The 18,369-nt window shown below is 32.6% G+C and overlaps 1 protein-coding gene across 2 annotated transcripts in view; it reads left to right on the top strand.

Annotated features, from left to right (window-relative positions):
- Window positions 1–7,809: 7,809 nt before the first annotated feature.
- Window positions 7,810–18,369, top strand: part of LOC106143116 (tyrosine-protein kinase transmembrane receptor Ror) — a 34,907-nt gene continuing 24,347 nt past the window's right edge. For both annotated transcript variants that reach the window (XM_013345112.2, XM_013345111.2), the window contains exon 1: window positions 7,810–8,620. In XM_013345112.2, the coding sequence (XP_013200566.1) occupies window positions 8,558–8,620 (63 nt within the window). In that variant the 5' untranslated portion in view covers window positions 7,810–8,557. The remainder of the gene's footprint in view (window positions 8,621–18,369) is intronic.

Here is an 18,369-nt window from a genome sequence, read left to right as displayed (position 1 = left end):
ACTTCCCAGTTTGAGTCACTTTTGTCTGGAGCAAGCAAACGTTCATATTATATGTAATTAAGTTCTACGAACTTTTGACGTGTCGATACTAAATATATATGTCAAGAGTTATCGGGATGGTATTTTGTAACGGCTCACGTTCTCCGTTGATGTAAGGCACGATTTATCTTCAAGTTCGTCAGTGTTTACACTAAACCTACTTATTATTTACAGATATAGTCAATTGTTATACATGTATCATAAAGACCACAACAAACATCACAAATATTACTCAATAAAATGTTCGTGTGTGGTCTCAAGTCTAATGTTGCAATCTCGCCGAAAATGGATTCCTAATCTGTCTATATAATTTGCGTCATAGTTCCAAAACTGATAATAGATAACTATTACAAGTACTCGTCCTATCGGTCAATGTAGCCTACAATTTATGCATACAGAACAATGATACGGAAAAGCAAAATAAGAAAGGAACAGAAAAAAAGTGTTCTTTAATAATTTAAGATCTAGCGGAATATAAAATCAAATGAAAGTTATTGCCTATAAGTAGGTTTTATATACCTACATAAAATGCATTGTGAACATGGTAATGTCTAAGAGTGTCAAGATGATTTATAAGTGTGTAAGATGTAAAGAAAGTCTAATAAAAACCGAAATAAATATTTGTTAGTTAAAAATTCAACTAAGTGATTACAAAGACTGAGAGAATAATAATAAAAGACAATGAATACCATAATATAAACACATGAAAGTATTTAATTATTTACTATTTGTTGAATAAAGACTTATTGGATTGTTGTCCATTGTAATTAAGAGTTGTTGAATCTAAAATTTTACCAATAATATTAGTTGCAAACTATTTAGATTAGATCAAGTATAATATGACCTCTAAAAATAGGGTTAAAACTATTTCTATTAAATTGCCTGAAATAAATAAGGCCCGCATTCGGGGTCCGGGAAATCTAAATTGGGTGTAAATGGGTTCTGAGAGAGAATCAAGTGCATGTAGTTAGTCGTCAGCGCAGACAGGCTGACCCGAAACTGATACAAGGAGTCATTCAGTGAACAACTCGGGTCTGATTACCGGTAATCTCCTTTATCCCACATACATTTAGAAATTACGTTTGCTTATTTATCTGTGGATTACTATCATGTTTATTAAGACATTATAGGTTTATTCACGGAGGTTGACCGCTCTCTTCTATTTTTTTAATTTTCGTAACCTGACACATGAAAAGTTCGTGAAAAACCGCCTAGGTATAATATAGACCATTATTTTTTAAATTTCACTTTATTAAATTTTATTTAATTTTTAATTTAATAAATTAAATTTTCTTTGTAATTGTTCATAATACTTTAATTAGGTATTACAGTACACACACACATAGTGACGGGTGTTTTACATGCCTTCAAATAAAAATCCAACATTTTTATCTAAAAGATAAATGTGCACGAGAACAGAGCTGTGTTTTTATTTTTACTCTAAGACTAGCTTTTAAGCAAAGGTAATACGAGCATATCTTGTTGTTTATTTGTCATACATACATACATACATATAGTTATGTCCATATTTCTTGCAGGGTAGAGAGAGCCAGTAGTATAGTAACATCTATTTTTCATGCATGAAATTATCTGAATTCATTCAAACTTAGCTTATTAATTCATGGAAGTAAATAAAAAAACTTGAAATAAATCATATATCTGATTGAATCATGTGTGCGATCAAGTATGATTGATTTAGAAGGCAATTTGTAGAATCTCCCGATTTGGATGTTCCCTCAAATGGTTTTTACTTGAATAAATTCGCATGAATGTATGTGGCCAAAGAGTAAATAAGTTTGCCGACATATTTACCTCCTTAACAAATAGAGAGGGAACTTGAGATGTCTGTGTGTCAGTCTGTCGGACCCCTTAGCCATTTTTGCGTACATAATGTACGTATACTTACTTACCTACTTACTTTATTAATTTAAAATTTATTATACTTACTCTAATGTCTTCATCACCTCAAAAATAGACCAACATTTGCGTTTGAATAGCTTACGTACCTACAACGCAAGAACATAGAAAATCTGAATAATAGGGCAATATTCAGATGTGAGTATGTGCGTAAGAATAAGATCTGACGACACATTTCATTATAGTCAAACGGTAGGCCAAGTTGTGCGGTAAACAAAGGTTGGTTTGGACAACAATCGCGTCAGACCATGGTGCGAGTGAGGGACTGAGACGCCGCGCGTTAGCTGAGAACGTGCGTGACGCGCCCGACCTACATGGGGTTTAGCCGGGGGTCTTAACACAAGAATCGCTTTTCAAAATTGAATTCCATATACGACTATAGGTACATACATTCATACATGTAATCATGTATTGATTTCCTCGACACAGGCTTGCCTAGTGAGGAAGTCATTGATGTTAAACAATGATTTTTCGAAATCCTGTAATACTACTTTATGCTGAAAATTACCTGAATTAGCTGAATGTATTGCAGTGACATAAATATTTAAAAAAAATCATATCCCTTGCGGGGTAGACAGAGCCAACAGTCTTGAAAAGACTGAAAGGCCACGTTCAGCTATTTGGCTTAATGATAGAATTGAGATTCAAATAGTGACAGGTTGCTAGCCTGTCGCCTAAAAAAGAATCCCAAGTTTGTAAGCCTATCCCTTAGTCGCCTTTTACGACATCCATGGGAAAAAGATGGAGTGGTTCTATTCTTTTTTGTATTGTTCCTGTGTGGTTCCCGGCACCAATACAGGCTTAATGATAGTTTTGAGAATCAAATAGTTACTGGTTGCTAGCGCATCGCCTAAAAGAAGAATCCCAAGTTTACAAACCTTTCCATTAGTCGCCTTTTACGATATCCATTGGAAAGAGATAGAGTGGTCCTATTCTTATTTATATTGTTCCAAGTAATCACGCGAGAATTTTCTTTAAGATACTTATCACTAGACGAAATTGTGATGGTCGTTATGATACTAAACGGACGAAATTATACTGTAGTCGGTTTACTATGAACTATATCTATGTCTATAAACGATTTCTATAACTATATAAGTTCTATGAACCTTATGCATCGGAAGGAATACCGGCAAAAATTACATTTCCCGTGAAATTTGTGAAAAACCTGTTATATTATTTTGTAGATGGCGCTAAATTCACGCGGACGAAGCTGCGGGAAAAACTTAAGTAGTTGTTAATAAACAACAATTCAAATTCAAAATTTTTATTTCAAGCATCACTTAATAATTGTCATATTTTTCGGTTTCACAACTAAGTTTAACAAACTGCACTGCAGCATTTTTCTCAATAACGTCAACTCCAGAATTATCCAAACTTAGAATTAGAATATAAATGTAGACGAGACATTATACAGTTCTAATCTTTACCATGTAGCTTTTACATTTTCACATCATTTTAACGTCTCTTAAGCTCCTCAACTACAAAACGCTATGCGTGATCTATGCGATGCGACTCGTCTACGCTACTTGCCTATTCAAACCATGGTTAGCAGCATACACTAGAATCTAATTACTTCTGTTTACTTACTTGATGCAGCGCAAATCTCAAAATTCCGATGCTTCCGCATCTACTAGTGTTAGAAATCATAGATTGGATTTTCAGTACCCGTCCAAGCTATTTTCCAAACCTATTTCCTGTCGGGGAAACGTGATAAGGTTACTATAAATAAATGAAGTGGTTGTTGTGCCGCGTGATATCCGGAACTTTAGAAGCGAACCGCTTCATAACTTTCCCGTGGTTGTCGTAAAAAGCGACTAAGGGATAGGCTTATAAATTTGGGATTTCTATTGCAGGCGATAGGCTAGCAACCTATGACTATTTGAAACTTATTTCCATCATAAAGCCATAAAGCTTAACGTGGCCTTTCATACTTTTCAACGAGGGATATAGACAATTAGACATGACTATATGTACCTATGTATATGTAATCGAAGGGGTTGGCAAAACATACTTCGTTCGTAAAATTTTAATCTGTTTTTGCCGTCTTACTTTGAAAGTTCTATAGTTTTATTTTGAAACTCTTTATAAGTTCCGAAGATGTATCATACAAGTATCATAGTTTCAAAATTACGGGCCACGCGGATCGGTTTGTTTGTCCATTACAACACATATATACGTTGTCTATTATATTATTCCAAAGTGATAGGTATAGTACAACTGACATATGTATATTGCTTATGCACCTTGATTATAATAAAACTCAATCAGTCTAATTATTAGTAAGAGTGAAGAAACAAGAAAATAGACATGTGCAAGAAATAGACGTGAAAGCTTTTAATCAGATAGATATGTAGGTTCAAAATAGACTTGCAATTAATTAAATTGCGAACATAAAAGTTACAGTTGAATAAGTAAGCAATAAATTTAATCCTCACACGCTAGATAATTGTGTCTCGAGAAAATGGAAAAGTGGATTGAAAATTGTTAACTACCTACTGCTTATGTCAATAAAAAGTTAACAGAATAAAAAAAAAGTTTTTTATTGATAGTATATACTAAGTTATGAATTATTATTTCTTATGTTATTCGCGTCATGTTTATTTATACACTAGATATCTCCCGCGGCTCCGCCCGTATTAATTGTACCCTATGTCCTTATCCATACTTGACAGTATTGTGCATGTTCATGAAGATCGGTTCGATGAAAGACGACCAACCACGTCCCGCAATCTTCACATGAGACACTAACCCATATTCAGTCATGGTAAAAGCTGCACTAGATAATGTATTCCTATGGTTGCTTTAGAAAAGGAATGGAGTGGTCCTTTTCTTAAGAGCCCGGAACCACACGGTCGAAATATTCCTTCTTGTTTATTTTAAGCTTGTAACCTTTATTTTATAGATTTTGTGTTTAGTTACAAGTAACCTCTTTATAGTTGCGTTTAATGAAAGCAATTATTTATCTCCTTTGCGTAGGTACAAGGACCTATTTTACAATAAGTATCTAATTTCATGCTGCCAAAATGCCATAAACCTTAAATAATTTACAATCTTAGTTTGAGTTATGTCCAACTAAATTACCTTCAAATCCTTATTGTAACGAAATATTAAAGTTATGATTTACCTATTATAAAATATATAAGTATTACCTATTACCGCCATTGCAAGTGATTTATTTCTTTTATAACTATATAAATTTCTTGTAACTGTGTTTTCTGTGCAATAAAGATATTACAAACAAACCTTAGGTATTTCACCAAATATGATTCCTATCTGGCCAAGAACCATAATTTCCCTTCACTTTCCGTGAATTTCCGGGTAATTATCCCTTAATGCACCCTAAGACCACAGAAGGAACCTACAACAAACCATGAAATTTGCATACATACCTAATTGCAGTGTGAAGTACGAACATGGGTAGGTACTTTCCACGCGAGCGCTCGCGTGAAACATAATATTTAATGCATTTTGAGAGTTTCTAAAGGTATAAACATAGGTTGTTGCGACAAATTACAGAAGAAGAGTCGGCCCTTTAAAAAGTAACCTACGAATGATCTATGTAAAGCAGTATACCTTGTTCTATCTAAGCAGACAGTGGGCCGGCAGGAGCGCGGTGCGCATACGCATCAAGTGCACCGTAATATTTTAATTGGACACGATTTGAATTCGCTATCGCTCGCCATGGGAATCGATAGAGACGTGAAACGGTCGTATATTTTTGGATAATTGATAAATGGAATTTAATTTCTTTAAAAAAGGGACTAGATGCTTAGACACTGTTTATCTAGAACATCCAAATAAGTCATTATGTTGATCAAATATCACATATTTAGAGCAAACAAATATTTTCTTGTTCGCAATAAACAAAAAGTATAATAATTATCTGTCTTTTAATAGGTATTAATAATACTACATGTTTCACTCGGATATTTTGACACAATATCAAGGATAACTTTTCATGTCGAATCCTAATAGAACATATCATAAGTAGTCTATAATACAAATAATCTAATTTGTTCTTTAAATTTATTGAATTTTTCAATCTGCAAGGAAATAGAAGCAACGTTTTTTCTCTGCTAAAAGACCAACATGGAAGAATCAAATGTTGTTTTTGTATACTTATGTATATTTTCCTAAAATATAGTAAACTTAAGAATATTTTCTAAAAATATTTTCCGAATGTCGTAGCTATTGCATCTACAACGAATTACTGATTGATGCAATGCAATTCGTTCGCTGCGGTTGCACACACAAAACAATGACGGCACAGAAGTAGACCTAATACATACACATATACAATTACCACGTCTATATCGCTTGTGCTACCCCACAAGCGATATAGACGTGGTAATTGTATATGTACAGAGCCAATAGTCTTAAGAAGACTTAAAGGGCTGACACATTCAGCTGTATTTAAAATTCACATAGTGACTGTATGTGAAAGATTGTTGTAATTTATGTATGCCAAGGTTTTCACACGCACAATCTTCGATATAAGTACTTAGTGCAAAAGACAGTTAACAAGCAAAAAATCCAAGTTAGTCTGATTATAATGAAATTGTACATGTTTTGTGTCTTATAAGGGTCTCTCCAATTTAAAAGATACATACCGATATACAATTACGCCTGTTTCTCATTGGGGTAGGCAGAGAATATAAATTTTCACTTGCTACGATTTTTACAGACTGCTCCCGCTTCCTCGACACTCTATAACTCTTTCATGGATATTGAATGAATAATCCATTGTAAACCGATTAATTATCATAGTTTAACTTAATCTTTCAAAGAAAACAAATATAGACCACTAAACGTGGGAGTAGTAAAGAAAAAATATTTCTTTGTAATTTTTTTGCCGTATTGCTTTTAATGCATTAAGGCATATTAACAAATTAAAAAAAAGAAGGAGGTACTCAATTCCACCCTTTTTAATAAACATAACTAGTTACATGTTGTCTGCGTCACATCTGCACCCTTATTGTTTTACGATTCTGTGCTAGAGCGCACTATGACACAAATACCGCACATAACTCTGAGTTATGATGATAAATATTAAATAACGATTCGTTTGCAAGCAGTGACAGATGAGGTAACTACATTGTGGTGGTCAGATATTTACGGCTTAAGACCACAAATTGAATCGTAATATTTGATATAAATCCTATCTAATAAGTATAGCTATAATCTAGCCGATGCAAAATCTTATACTTTGAACTGAACTAAATTATGTTTGCTTCGTATGGGGTAAATGTTGAAATAGACAAAGTCTCAAAATCTAGGAAGGGAAATAATGATGTTTAAGTTTTAAAGTAATATTCATTTAATTTTCTATGAGTATTTTATATTACCTATTAATATAGTTTTCGCGTGAGTACCGAACTAACACATTTATCGGGAAGGCAAATTGAAAGTCATATGATATACAATATAATTACTTAATCTTAGTATGGTAACCGGCAAATAAGTAGAATTTTGTTCAACTTACGTCCGGGCACTATAGTGCTGTCATCTAAATAATTAATTAAAATGTGCAAGTTTTCATAAATTTCCACTCTTCGTTCTGTTTATCTTTTATCCAAAATGGTTGACACTTTAATTATTATCCAAAATTGTTGACACTTTAATTTATATACACGTTTATTTAAAAAATTAGTTTGCGACGTCATTTACCTACTGATTTTAAAATAGATTAATTATTATTTAATGTAATAAGTAATAGGCACTAATCAACACATTTTAAATAACAAATTTAGTAATGTAATACCTGTCCGCGAAATATTATCTTAATCCTTTTAATTCGTTGTATAACTTCTCATGTTTATTGAATCGCTACAGTCAATTCACTAACTTAGTATCAGGCAACATCGTGTTTACTCAATAATATTTACCCACTCCACGTTTTAACAGTTATGGCTTTTAAATTTAAAGTGGAAGTGTCCAGCTCATATGATAATTATGTGCTAATATTCGCCGTAGGCGAAAGAAACTCCTTGAAGGTGCATTAGAGCGAGTGCAATTTGTATGCGACGGCGATGTATGCAGACGTTTACGACGAACTTGCAGCAATTAGCGCTCTGCGACCGCTGCGTGATTGCAGTATTCACTCACATTTACATCTAAACAGCCTACTCCGCGAACTAATTGGTTAATTATTGATTAATTTCGATTTATAATGAGGGTGTAGTATTTGGTCGTGAGACGTGGGAGGCGTGCGGCGGGGCGCGTGGAGCCCGGAGGCGGGAGCGAGTGCCGGAGAAGAGACTGCCCGCTGTATATCAACGCGTTTAGGGACGGCACGCAGATGCTTCTCGCGTCACGCACGCTTCGCGATCCAAATTGCGCGGGAAACGTTTTCAGGCCGCGAAAAACTGGCTTGTGTAGATTAGGACTTATGTACATGATTTCCATCAAGAAAACCAACAGGGTTACCGTGTCGTAAATTTCGTAAAACTTTTCCACAACCTCTCATTGGAATGTGTGCTTATCAGCTCGGAATATTATTGACAAGTGTAATAAAATTATTGATAATAGTGAAATAATAAATGAAACTTGAACGTTTAAGTGAAACACATGTGTCAAAGGATTTCTCATAAGGATCAATATGGGGACTTTGAGGAAAAAGAATCACAATCACGCGTCGGAAAAGCCGAAAGGCAAACTAAGGGTAAGTTTACACTGTGGAGATTTATGAGCACTCTGGTCAGCTGCGAGAGCCATTGGCAGGCGTCAGACGGCTGGGTAAGAGGTTCCGGCTACCGACAGAAAGAAATGTTTTATTTTTGGAATCGGTAACTAATGTACTCCATGATGTAAGTATCTATTGCTGAAATACGTAAGTAGACACATTTCAATAGGTATTTTCCTATGGTTTTCATGCTTATCTACGTCACGTTTCTTCTTTATTCCGAACTGCTTTTGATTTTTATAAGTAGAACAATAAAATATAAAAATATATAGGTACGGGACAAATTACACAGATTTAGTTAAGCTCGAAGTAAGTTCGAACTTGTACACTGAACTCAACGATAGGTACTATACTCGTATTTTACAATAAATATATCCATAATCCAGGCCAATCATAAAAGATTTGCCTTCGAGCCCTGGCCGGGATTCGAACCCTAGACGAAGAAGAAGACGAATAAAGAACGAGATAAACATAAAATGCTGAATTGATCATAAATAATCATAGTTAGTCCCAAACCTAAACCTTGGTTCCAACTCTCAACGAACACGTACGGCTTAAGAAAAATTAATTTCTATAAATGTAATACGTTTGTTATTAAATAATGATTGAAATGTAAAGTGTAGAAAGAAGTGTCTATCAGTCAAAAGTTGTAGTCAAGCAAAGAGATAGCAGAAAGAGATAACTAGCTAGTTACCGAAGTGTTTTTGTTTTTATTATTAACATGTCATTAACGCAATAGCTGTAATGATTTCACATTGTGCTATGAAAAACATAAAATATCTCCCTAAGAATTTACCATTCTAAAAATGATTTAGTTTGAATAATACCTAAGTAATTATAAGATTATTGTGAATTTCAAAGGATCTTATTATTGTTAGAGGGTTTAGACTTAGTAATATAGATTAGTGCATTATTGCATGCACACGTGCTTACGTCTTTATTGTTTCCCCTAAAGACACGCTTTTTTCCCTAAAGAGAAAAATAAAGTCTTTTAGTACTTAGTTCTTAAACTTTCAGCATTATGTGAGATGGCAGCTTAAAATGTGTTTAGCACGAATACCGAAAAAAAGTAATAATTATACTTCATTGTCAAGAAAACGGGAATCATTTCGTAAAAATAGAGTAAATATTCATAGTCAGCTACAAAAATGTTACTTATATAATTATTCGCGTAAAACATTTTATTTTGAGGTGTCATTAATTTAATCATGAAAAGTAATAATTGATACAAAACGAGAAAAGAAAATAACGTTATTTATTTGTATTTGATATAACAAGAATTCATATTAGTTATAACAAGAATTCTATTTGCCCGAGTTGGCCCGGGCTGGCTTAATGAAAATCTCACTGCCTCCTCAACCCTTAAGCCCACAGAAACTTTATATCGTGGTCTTAATGAAACATCATTATTTATACGAAGACACAAATGGATGATTTATTGTAAGTTTGTTACTTTTTAGTTGCCTAAATATTTTTTACTTCTAGACCTACTTTTGTTTAATTTAAGTTTTAATATCACAAGTCAAGAGATACAATTAAAATCTAAATACAAATAAACAATACAATACTATAAATAAATCTAAATGGTACAATGAAAATCTTAATAATAAAATATAATGCTTTAAAAATTATATTTATATTATATATTGCATTCAAAGAGGGATAAAAATTAATAATAATAATGTTCGATTAGTATTAGAAAATATTAGGTACTGTAAAGATTTTAGAACACGAGATAACAAACGAGTATTTCACACGTCAAGGCAAAGTTTTAGTTTGTACGGTAAACATAATTAATAAATATTAATTAATTTTGTTGATAAAGCAACTAATTATTACCTACACTAATGATTTTTCATAATTATTTTTGATAAGGAATCATGACAAAGTAATAAAAATATGTATTTTCAAAAATGACGTTAGTACAGTCAATCATGAAGAATTTTGGATTAGATGTATTTTGTTATTACATTTGCGGAGTAGAGAAACATAGAGATGAGAAACTAAATAGTTGTATTTTACTACAAAGTTCACGCTTTCGCTCTTAACCATTGGTATTGTCAAAACCTACGTATATTTGAGCGCAATAAGTTGATACTACTTATTGCTTATTTTTACATATAAGCATGTCTAAAGTGTGTTGTAATTTACGAACATGCTGTATCAATGTAAGCCTGAGACGCAATAAAATACATTTAAATCGTCACCTATAATGGAAAACGTGTTCGCCAGAATCGCCCGTAATGAAATTTTATCTTCATAAAGAATCGTATTTATTTTATTGCACATTCGGAACTTTACAACACAATGTTTTATAAATTTACAAAATATGGGAAATATGTGACTGTGAAACGTATGTGGACATATTATTTGCTATAACCATAGAATGTCTACAGCATGTTATAGAATTATTCAACAATATTTTTATTAATACCTACATACATTTATAAAAAAATTTAGATTGTCAGTTTTGCCATTTCAGAAACTTCGGGTAATAAATTATAAATAATAAGTGCCTGCAGTGTAGGTTTATAAAAGGTTGCAAATTCTATTTCACCCTGTAAGTAGATGCCCAGTATATGCCCAGCGATTCTTGCTCTGCATAGATATATTTAGGTGTCTATAGGGTGAAATAGAATTTAATTTAATCTTTGTGAAGAACTACGATACCATTTGCTCAGACCTCAGACATTATGTAAGCTTTAAGTATATAAAAAAAAAAAACTAACAAAATTAATTAGGTAGGTACCTAAAAAAAAGTCGTTTCTCATTCCAAGTTCCCCCGAATTTGGAGAAAAATTCCCGAAATTTGCAATAGAAGTAGCAGGAACAAAGACCCAACAAGGAGATTTCACCAGTGTTTTTCTATATTTACTGGAACAAGCGCATCGTCGACAAAAATTAAACGATAAAGATGAGTACTTAAATATCAAACTGCACTAAGAACCCTAACACAAGGAAAATGATAAGCTAAAACAAACTAATGAGGAGGAGTAAACAAAAACAGAGTCATTAGAAGAACAAAAATCCCACATTAGGATGTAATTTTTTGTATATATTATAGAGCGATAATCTTATCTAATAAGTAACTGCTTTATAATAATAAATTTAAAAATTTTCAATACGAGTACGTCTATTGAACTTTTCATAAGGTTTTTACCAATAGACTAGATGATTAATTATATCCGGTTCGAAGCCGGAGCGGAGCACTGTCATTGTAGTTGTATCAGTATTGTTTCATACATGTAATTCTATGGACTCAGTAATATTTTTTTTAATAAAGGCCTCAGGTTTTCAGAACTGAAATCCACTGTTAAGTTAGGTACTTAGTTAGTGTTGTTTAAATTGCTTAACTATACTAGATGTGTTCCACTTTCAGAACTAAGCAACAAAAGCAATTAAACTGTGCACCGTGTAAGCTAAGAGATAATTTGTACCTACTTTGAAAACGAGTCGCGAGCGAGTCACACAGCTTGTGAATTATTCTAATTAAGTAATAATGGGTGCCAGCCGCCATTCAAAGTTGGAATAAGGAATACTAACCAATATGGTGACCCTTAACCTCCATATCGTCTCCACTTTCTGGAAGTCTCGTGAACTTTGCCGATTGAAGTCCGCCGACGTTTTCGTTTTATTACTAGCGATTCGCGGCGGTTTCGCATGTGTAGGTACAACTTTATAGGATTCAGGTTTATGGATAAGTGGATTCGCTTTTTGTTTGAACGCTATCGACAGGTAATTGGGGAAACTATTGTACTTATTATATTGTGGCAATTGAAGGAAGCGATATGTTACAAGAGAGAAGTTTACGAAAACGTGTAGTTTTCTAACCTACTGGATCCTCGGATTACCAGCATAGGCATATCCAACTAGGAAAAATGCAATAAGTGTACCTAATGATATTTTTCAAACAACCTCGAAAAAGGTAATTCTTTTTTTAATGTTAAAGGAAATAAATAAATAAATATTTCCCAGGCCCATATTTATCAGGTCAAAATCAGGTTATACGAACCTAAAGAAACCGCAAAGGAATTTTTTGATAATAATACTTATTCAGACATCATGTATGGTCATGTAAATTGAGAAAAATAAAAAACTTAAATATAACAAGTATTGAAGTCAGTTTATTTTGAAAAATCGCAACTTAATTAAAAATTCAAGCTTATAAGTCGGGTCCAAGGCACTTAACTCGTTTCTATGGACAGAGGTATGAGCAACGATTATTAAAGTAATTTTTGTTCAGAAAAGTGTCTCGCTTGGTCTCGTCATTCCCTTTTTATGTTGTTATGGATACATTTTAATAAGAATTTTGATGTACCTACATATAATGTCTCTTTCAACTCACGTAATATATTGCTATATGCCTTCGTAGAACCGATTAAGAATAAATGGGAGCTCAGACAGCTTTAAGGAAAATGAATTTTCCAAAATAAAATTGTTCATTCTTTCCTTAGATACTCGATCATGAACATACCAATTTATTATGATGTGAATGGTATTTAAAATATAATTTTATTTTAAAAAACATTGCTATATTTACAACGGCCAGAAATTAGACGATATCAAATATAAATAATTAGTTACTTTTAAGTACCTAATACGGTAAAAACTGAAAAAATAATATACAAATAATAGTTGAATAATTCGATTTCCAATATAACTAGTCTGAAATCCAATTGCACGATTTTTGCGTTCATTTGTTTCACTGGGCTAAGAAATTCTTTAAATTTTGTAAGAATTGTATAATAATTGGCTTTAGTACTTTACTGTGTGCGAGTATTTGTAGAGTGGTTCTTTATTTTACTTATTTAGATAATTACTGAGTTTCCTCATCATCATCACTAAACAACATGAAATACAAATTGACAAATCTTTTGACTTTGGTATAATTGTTGCTTTATACTTCTGATTCGAAAAGATAATTTAGGTAGGATTTTTCCCTTCTCTCAAATTCTAAATTTTCAAATAAATTTAGTTAATTTTGTTTAAATAAATAAAAAATGTAGTAAGTAGTTGAACATAATATTTTTCGTTCAGTTAAAATACACCTTTCTAATCATAAAGAAAACCCAATTTAAATCTAATATAAACTTTAAAGCTTGAGTCTACAAAGGAGATAAAAAACAGAGCTAAATTGTTTGTACATTTATTGCCAGTATACCTTGAGAAATATTTTATTATTTCTTATACAATTATTAATTAATTGTATAGAGAGCTATGCTACTAGAGTTGCAATTTCCTTGTTGTTCTAAGCAATATAAATATATTTATTAATAGCTGCAAGATGAAGGCGGTTCTCAACCTTGAGTGGGTGGGGTTCTTTGAATGCCCAGCGGTGGGATGTCGAAGGTTAGCTCGGTGGATAATTTACTTGTTGCACTTTCATGGAAATATAAAATCATTTTTTTTCATTTCGTGTGATGACTTCGCATAAAACATTGATATATTTGATTTGTTCGCACTACTGGCGCTATTAATAAATAACTAATTAATTAATCACACTATCACTTCTTTTACTACTGCGCTTCAAGTCTTAAACTTCCTTCTGGCGTTAGTCATGGTTACATCTTCACTTCTCTGGACTTTACTACATAAATATAACTTATTAGTAATGAAGTCGTTGCTTATTTTTGTAAGCAGGATAAATAAAATCTAAAATATACTTGTAATTTTTAAATGGGGGAAAAATGCAAAGAAAAATAGCCGTTGGCTCTCGTACTAACTCTGGTAGAGTCCCCTCTTGTAATAGGAACTGTGTGTCCGGGAGAGTGCAATGCTACGCTTCAATTATTTTTAAACAGTTCCGCTGTAAGCTCAATTGGTAATCGATGTACCCGATTTTACGTCTTAATTCAAACTAACTCTTTTCCTGTCTGAAATAATGAAATATACAATTGCAATCTTAAAAACCATGACATTTTAAATTGTGAATTTACGTACTTTAAAGTTTTTGTTGTACTTACGTAGAAAGCAAAATAAAATTCCTTCCAAATCACACAAACGCAATTACGTACCTACGTTTTCTCGAAACATTTAGTACTACCTTTACGCTTCGTTTGGCTCGCCTTAGCGTTTAAATATTTTTTACTTCGAAAAAATTTTCATTATAAGTATTAAAATAATATAAGATAGTTTTGTTAAGAGACAAATGTAAAATTATTGATGCATAAAAGTATATCAAATCGTAATAGTTACTTAAAAATACAGTTGTTATCGTGTACTAGCTGACCTCTGACCCGATCATATAAAAGCTTTGTAGAGGAAAATAAACTAATGCTACTTGTTACTTTTATTAACTTAATATTACTAAAAGAATAAATAAAAATACTTACTTTTTGAAAAATCTAAAACTATTCTTATATCATATCATTTATGTTTACTATTACTATTTTATTAAAACTAAAATTAAGTGACTTTAATATAACTCGGTACTTAATTAACTAAATAATTTATATATTTAGTTCATTATTAATCATCATTCACGTTTTTAATTAATTGAAAATTTAATCCACAGAACACACATACATACATACATAAAAATCACGCCTCTTTCCCGGAGGGGTAGGCAGAGACTACCTCTTTCCACTTGCCACTGACCTGACCCTTTACCAAGACGTCCTTAATTAAAACACAAAACATTTAAAACTTAATCTACTATTACACAAAATATGATCGAGGGATTCCTCTTGTATCGTTCAGCTAGCAACCTGTTACAATTTGAATCTAAATTCCATCATGAATCCATATAGTTGAACGCGGTCTTTCAGTCTTTTCTACCCGCAATGGATTTAGACGTGTATACATATGTATGAATCTCGTATGAATTGGAAATCCTAATAAAATATGTGTCTACGTACACCTTCCCATGTACTTAGCGCGAATAGCGCGGTACTTCGAAGCCACACTTATCATTACATTCGTCGTAAATCTTCAACGGTTGGTTATCAGGGGATCAATTAATAACACGGCGAAGGTGGTCCAACTGGGCTTCATATACAATACACAGACATACCAGATCGGATCGGCGCTTCTTAAGAGGATACATCAGTAAAGACGCTGATTTTTATTTAAGAATAGCTTATTAAGTAGCCAACGTAAAGGAATAAATCTCATTTATTTCTCGTTCACGTGTGAAAATCGGGATATCGCATCTTAGTGTTCCCCTACACTTTTATTGGTTTCATAATTTAAGGTTCGTATGCTCAGAAGTTTTGGCTGTACGTAAATCAGCAATTACTAAGCCAGTGAATAATGCAAGAGTTTATTTAATTCTCTATTGATTGATCAGATTACTGAAAATTACAATCGTAATCACTAGATAATATATTAAAAGACCAGACAACATGTTCTGCATCGGAGTTAAGTATGTTTATTTGGTTTACTTAAATAAAAGCTAAAATTTCTTTTTTGAACAGAAAATGACGACTTTAGAGCAGTCGGTTTCCTAAGAATCGCCTTGGCATAATGAAGGCATTGATGCATGCTCTATGATTTGTAAATCTCTACAATGTCGTTCTTATTTCTTTTTTTTCAATATTTTCAATAAAAAATGTTGTTGGAAGACCAAAAATTTAAAAATGACGGTGATTTTTTTTTTACATCTAAAGAAAAACTTCTTTCTGAAGATCTTTTTTTATCCATCGCTAAACCATTGAATTATAGTGATGTATAAATAAATATCTACTTATGTGTTACAGAAAGCACTTTGTTTAGGTTTTAAAAATATATATGATTTTCAAGTATGATATGAAAAATGAATTCTACCGCAAATGTTTACAGCCAAAATGTTGCTCTCAATCCCGGTGGCAAATGGAAATGTCTCTTATGGAAGGAACTACGTCATGTCAACTTTCAGCTTTCTCCGACCAGTTTCGGGTTTTTTGATATTGCACTTGTTTGTAAATAGCGAGGTCTCTTCTTTCAGGCTCTAACTGTTGAAAAGCACACGGCGTCCTCTTAATGTTTGTACAGTGAACGTAAAATAAGTTAGTAATTATTTGCGTTGTGAGATGTGCGGGAGGAGCCGCGATAGTGGGGTCACGTTCTCGAGATAAAACTCGAGATAACAGCGTCTTCAGAGCGCGATTGTCTTTGCTGCGGGCTCGCGATGTGTAGTTCGTTACCACTCGTTTGTTTATAGTAATTAACGTTCAAACTCGTACTTCGTTATCGTGAAATTAAAACAAATCTTCCCTTTCGTCTTTCATCAAATTCTAGGTACAAAACTATTTCATTTCATTCCAATCAAAAATGTTATAACCAATTAATTGTCTATGAAATAATAGTATTTTTTTATCAAATAGCAGCATTCTTTATTTATAATTTCAATCAAAATTTTATATCCAATTAACTGAATATGAAATAAACTAAAGTATATCGTTATAACCGGACACTAAATGACCGCAATAAATTACAGAATGTATTTACCTACCTCTACGTAGGTCTCTGAAAACTGCGTCAATTTACAAAATTGGCTTTTTATTTGTATGAATTAACAACGTAATAAATGACTTAAAATCAAGTTGAATTATGTGAACATTTCCTTTTTCACAAAATTTCGTAAGTGTATATATAGCCCTATTTAGTTATAGGTAAATATAACGTTTTAAATACAACTACCTGTCCCGGCAAAAGTTGTTTTGCCATATAAATAATTTTTAAGTAATTGGTAGTTAAAAAAATGTTAAGGGTGGACAACCCTTATCACCAAGAATTATGGAAAAAATAGATGTTGGCCGATTCTGAGACCTACTCAATATGCTCACAAAATTTCATGAGAATCTGTCAAGCCGTTTCGGAGGAGTACGGGAACGAACACCAGAATTTTATACACATTTTGTGACACCAGAATTTTATATATAAGATGAACGCGCCACTAGGTAGAGTCGAAATTAAATCTTTCTTACCACTTGCATTGTATCCCTGCATAAATTCAGGCTAATCGGTTAACAGGGCCTTTCACCAGAAAGTTCCTGATTTGGCTTCCAAGGTTTACATTCGCCTTATATTTTTTCTTACATTTTCTTAGTGAACCTGCTTTCATTCATCCTCTTTTCCTTTATCGTCTTTTATATCGGAGCATTTCACGTTCTTACATTTTTTTCTTTGTTTCTGTCTTCCAATTTTGCACATATCATCCTCCATAATGCTCTTATTTCGGTCGCGTTTCAGCCTTCATGTCTCTTCAGCGACATCTAATTTTCTCCCCAATTAATAAGTGTTGGAACCAAAACCTAAGAACCTAGATAAAGTCTTTATGAAATCACCCGGTAATTTGGGGTATTTACTTAATATCTAAAGGGTCGTTGTATTGAGACAATATTGATCATAAGAACTTACTAAAAATAGCCGAAGAATAGTCGTCGGCAGCATCAACTTACGGTTTAATTTATTTATCAGCCAGAAGATTGCCCAGAAGAAATACGATGTCATCACCCTTTGCACATCTTGTAGTGTAGTGTGTATAGTTAGTTTCATAGAAAGGCATATAAATTTTATTGCTAAAGCTTTTGCGAGGGGCTGCGCTTCCTTGGGAATTTCCAGATAAGCCATGTTACTACTGAAGGTTGTATCTATGCAAAATATTATGATAATAGGTTCAGTAATTTTAATGGTTATTCATTAAAATTAAGTCAATCAAAAACAAATCCTTTCTCTTTATAATTATAAATGTTTATGTATTATTTACAACTTTCACGTGAATTTTATTAATCTTTTAAATAGATTTT

This window comes from Amyelois transitella, chromosome 2 (assembly GCF_032362555.1).
Source record: "Amyelois transitella isolate CPQ chromosome 2, ilAmyTran1.1, whole genome shotgun sequence".
Classification (NCBI taxonomy): Eukaryota; Metazoa; Arthropoda; class Insecta; order Lepidoptera; family Pyralidae; genus Amyelois; species Amyelois transitella.
Note: the sequence above shows the minus strand (reverse complement) of the source record. Positions and strands in the feature narration are given on the sequence as shown.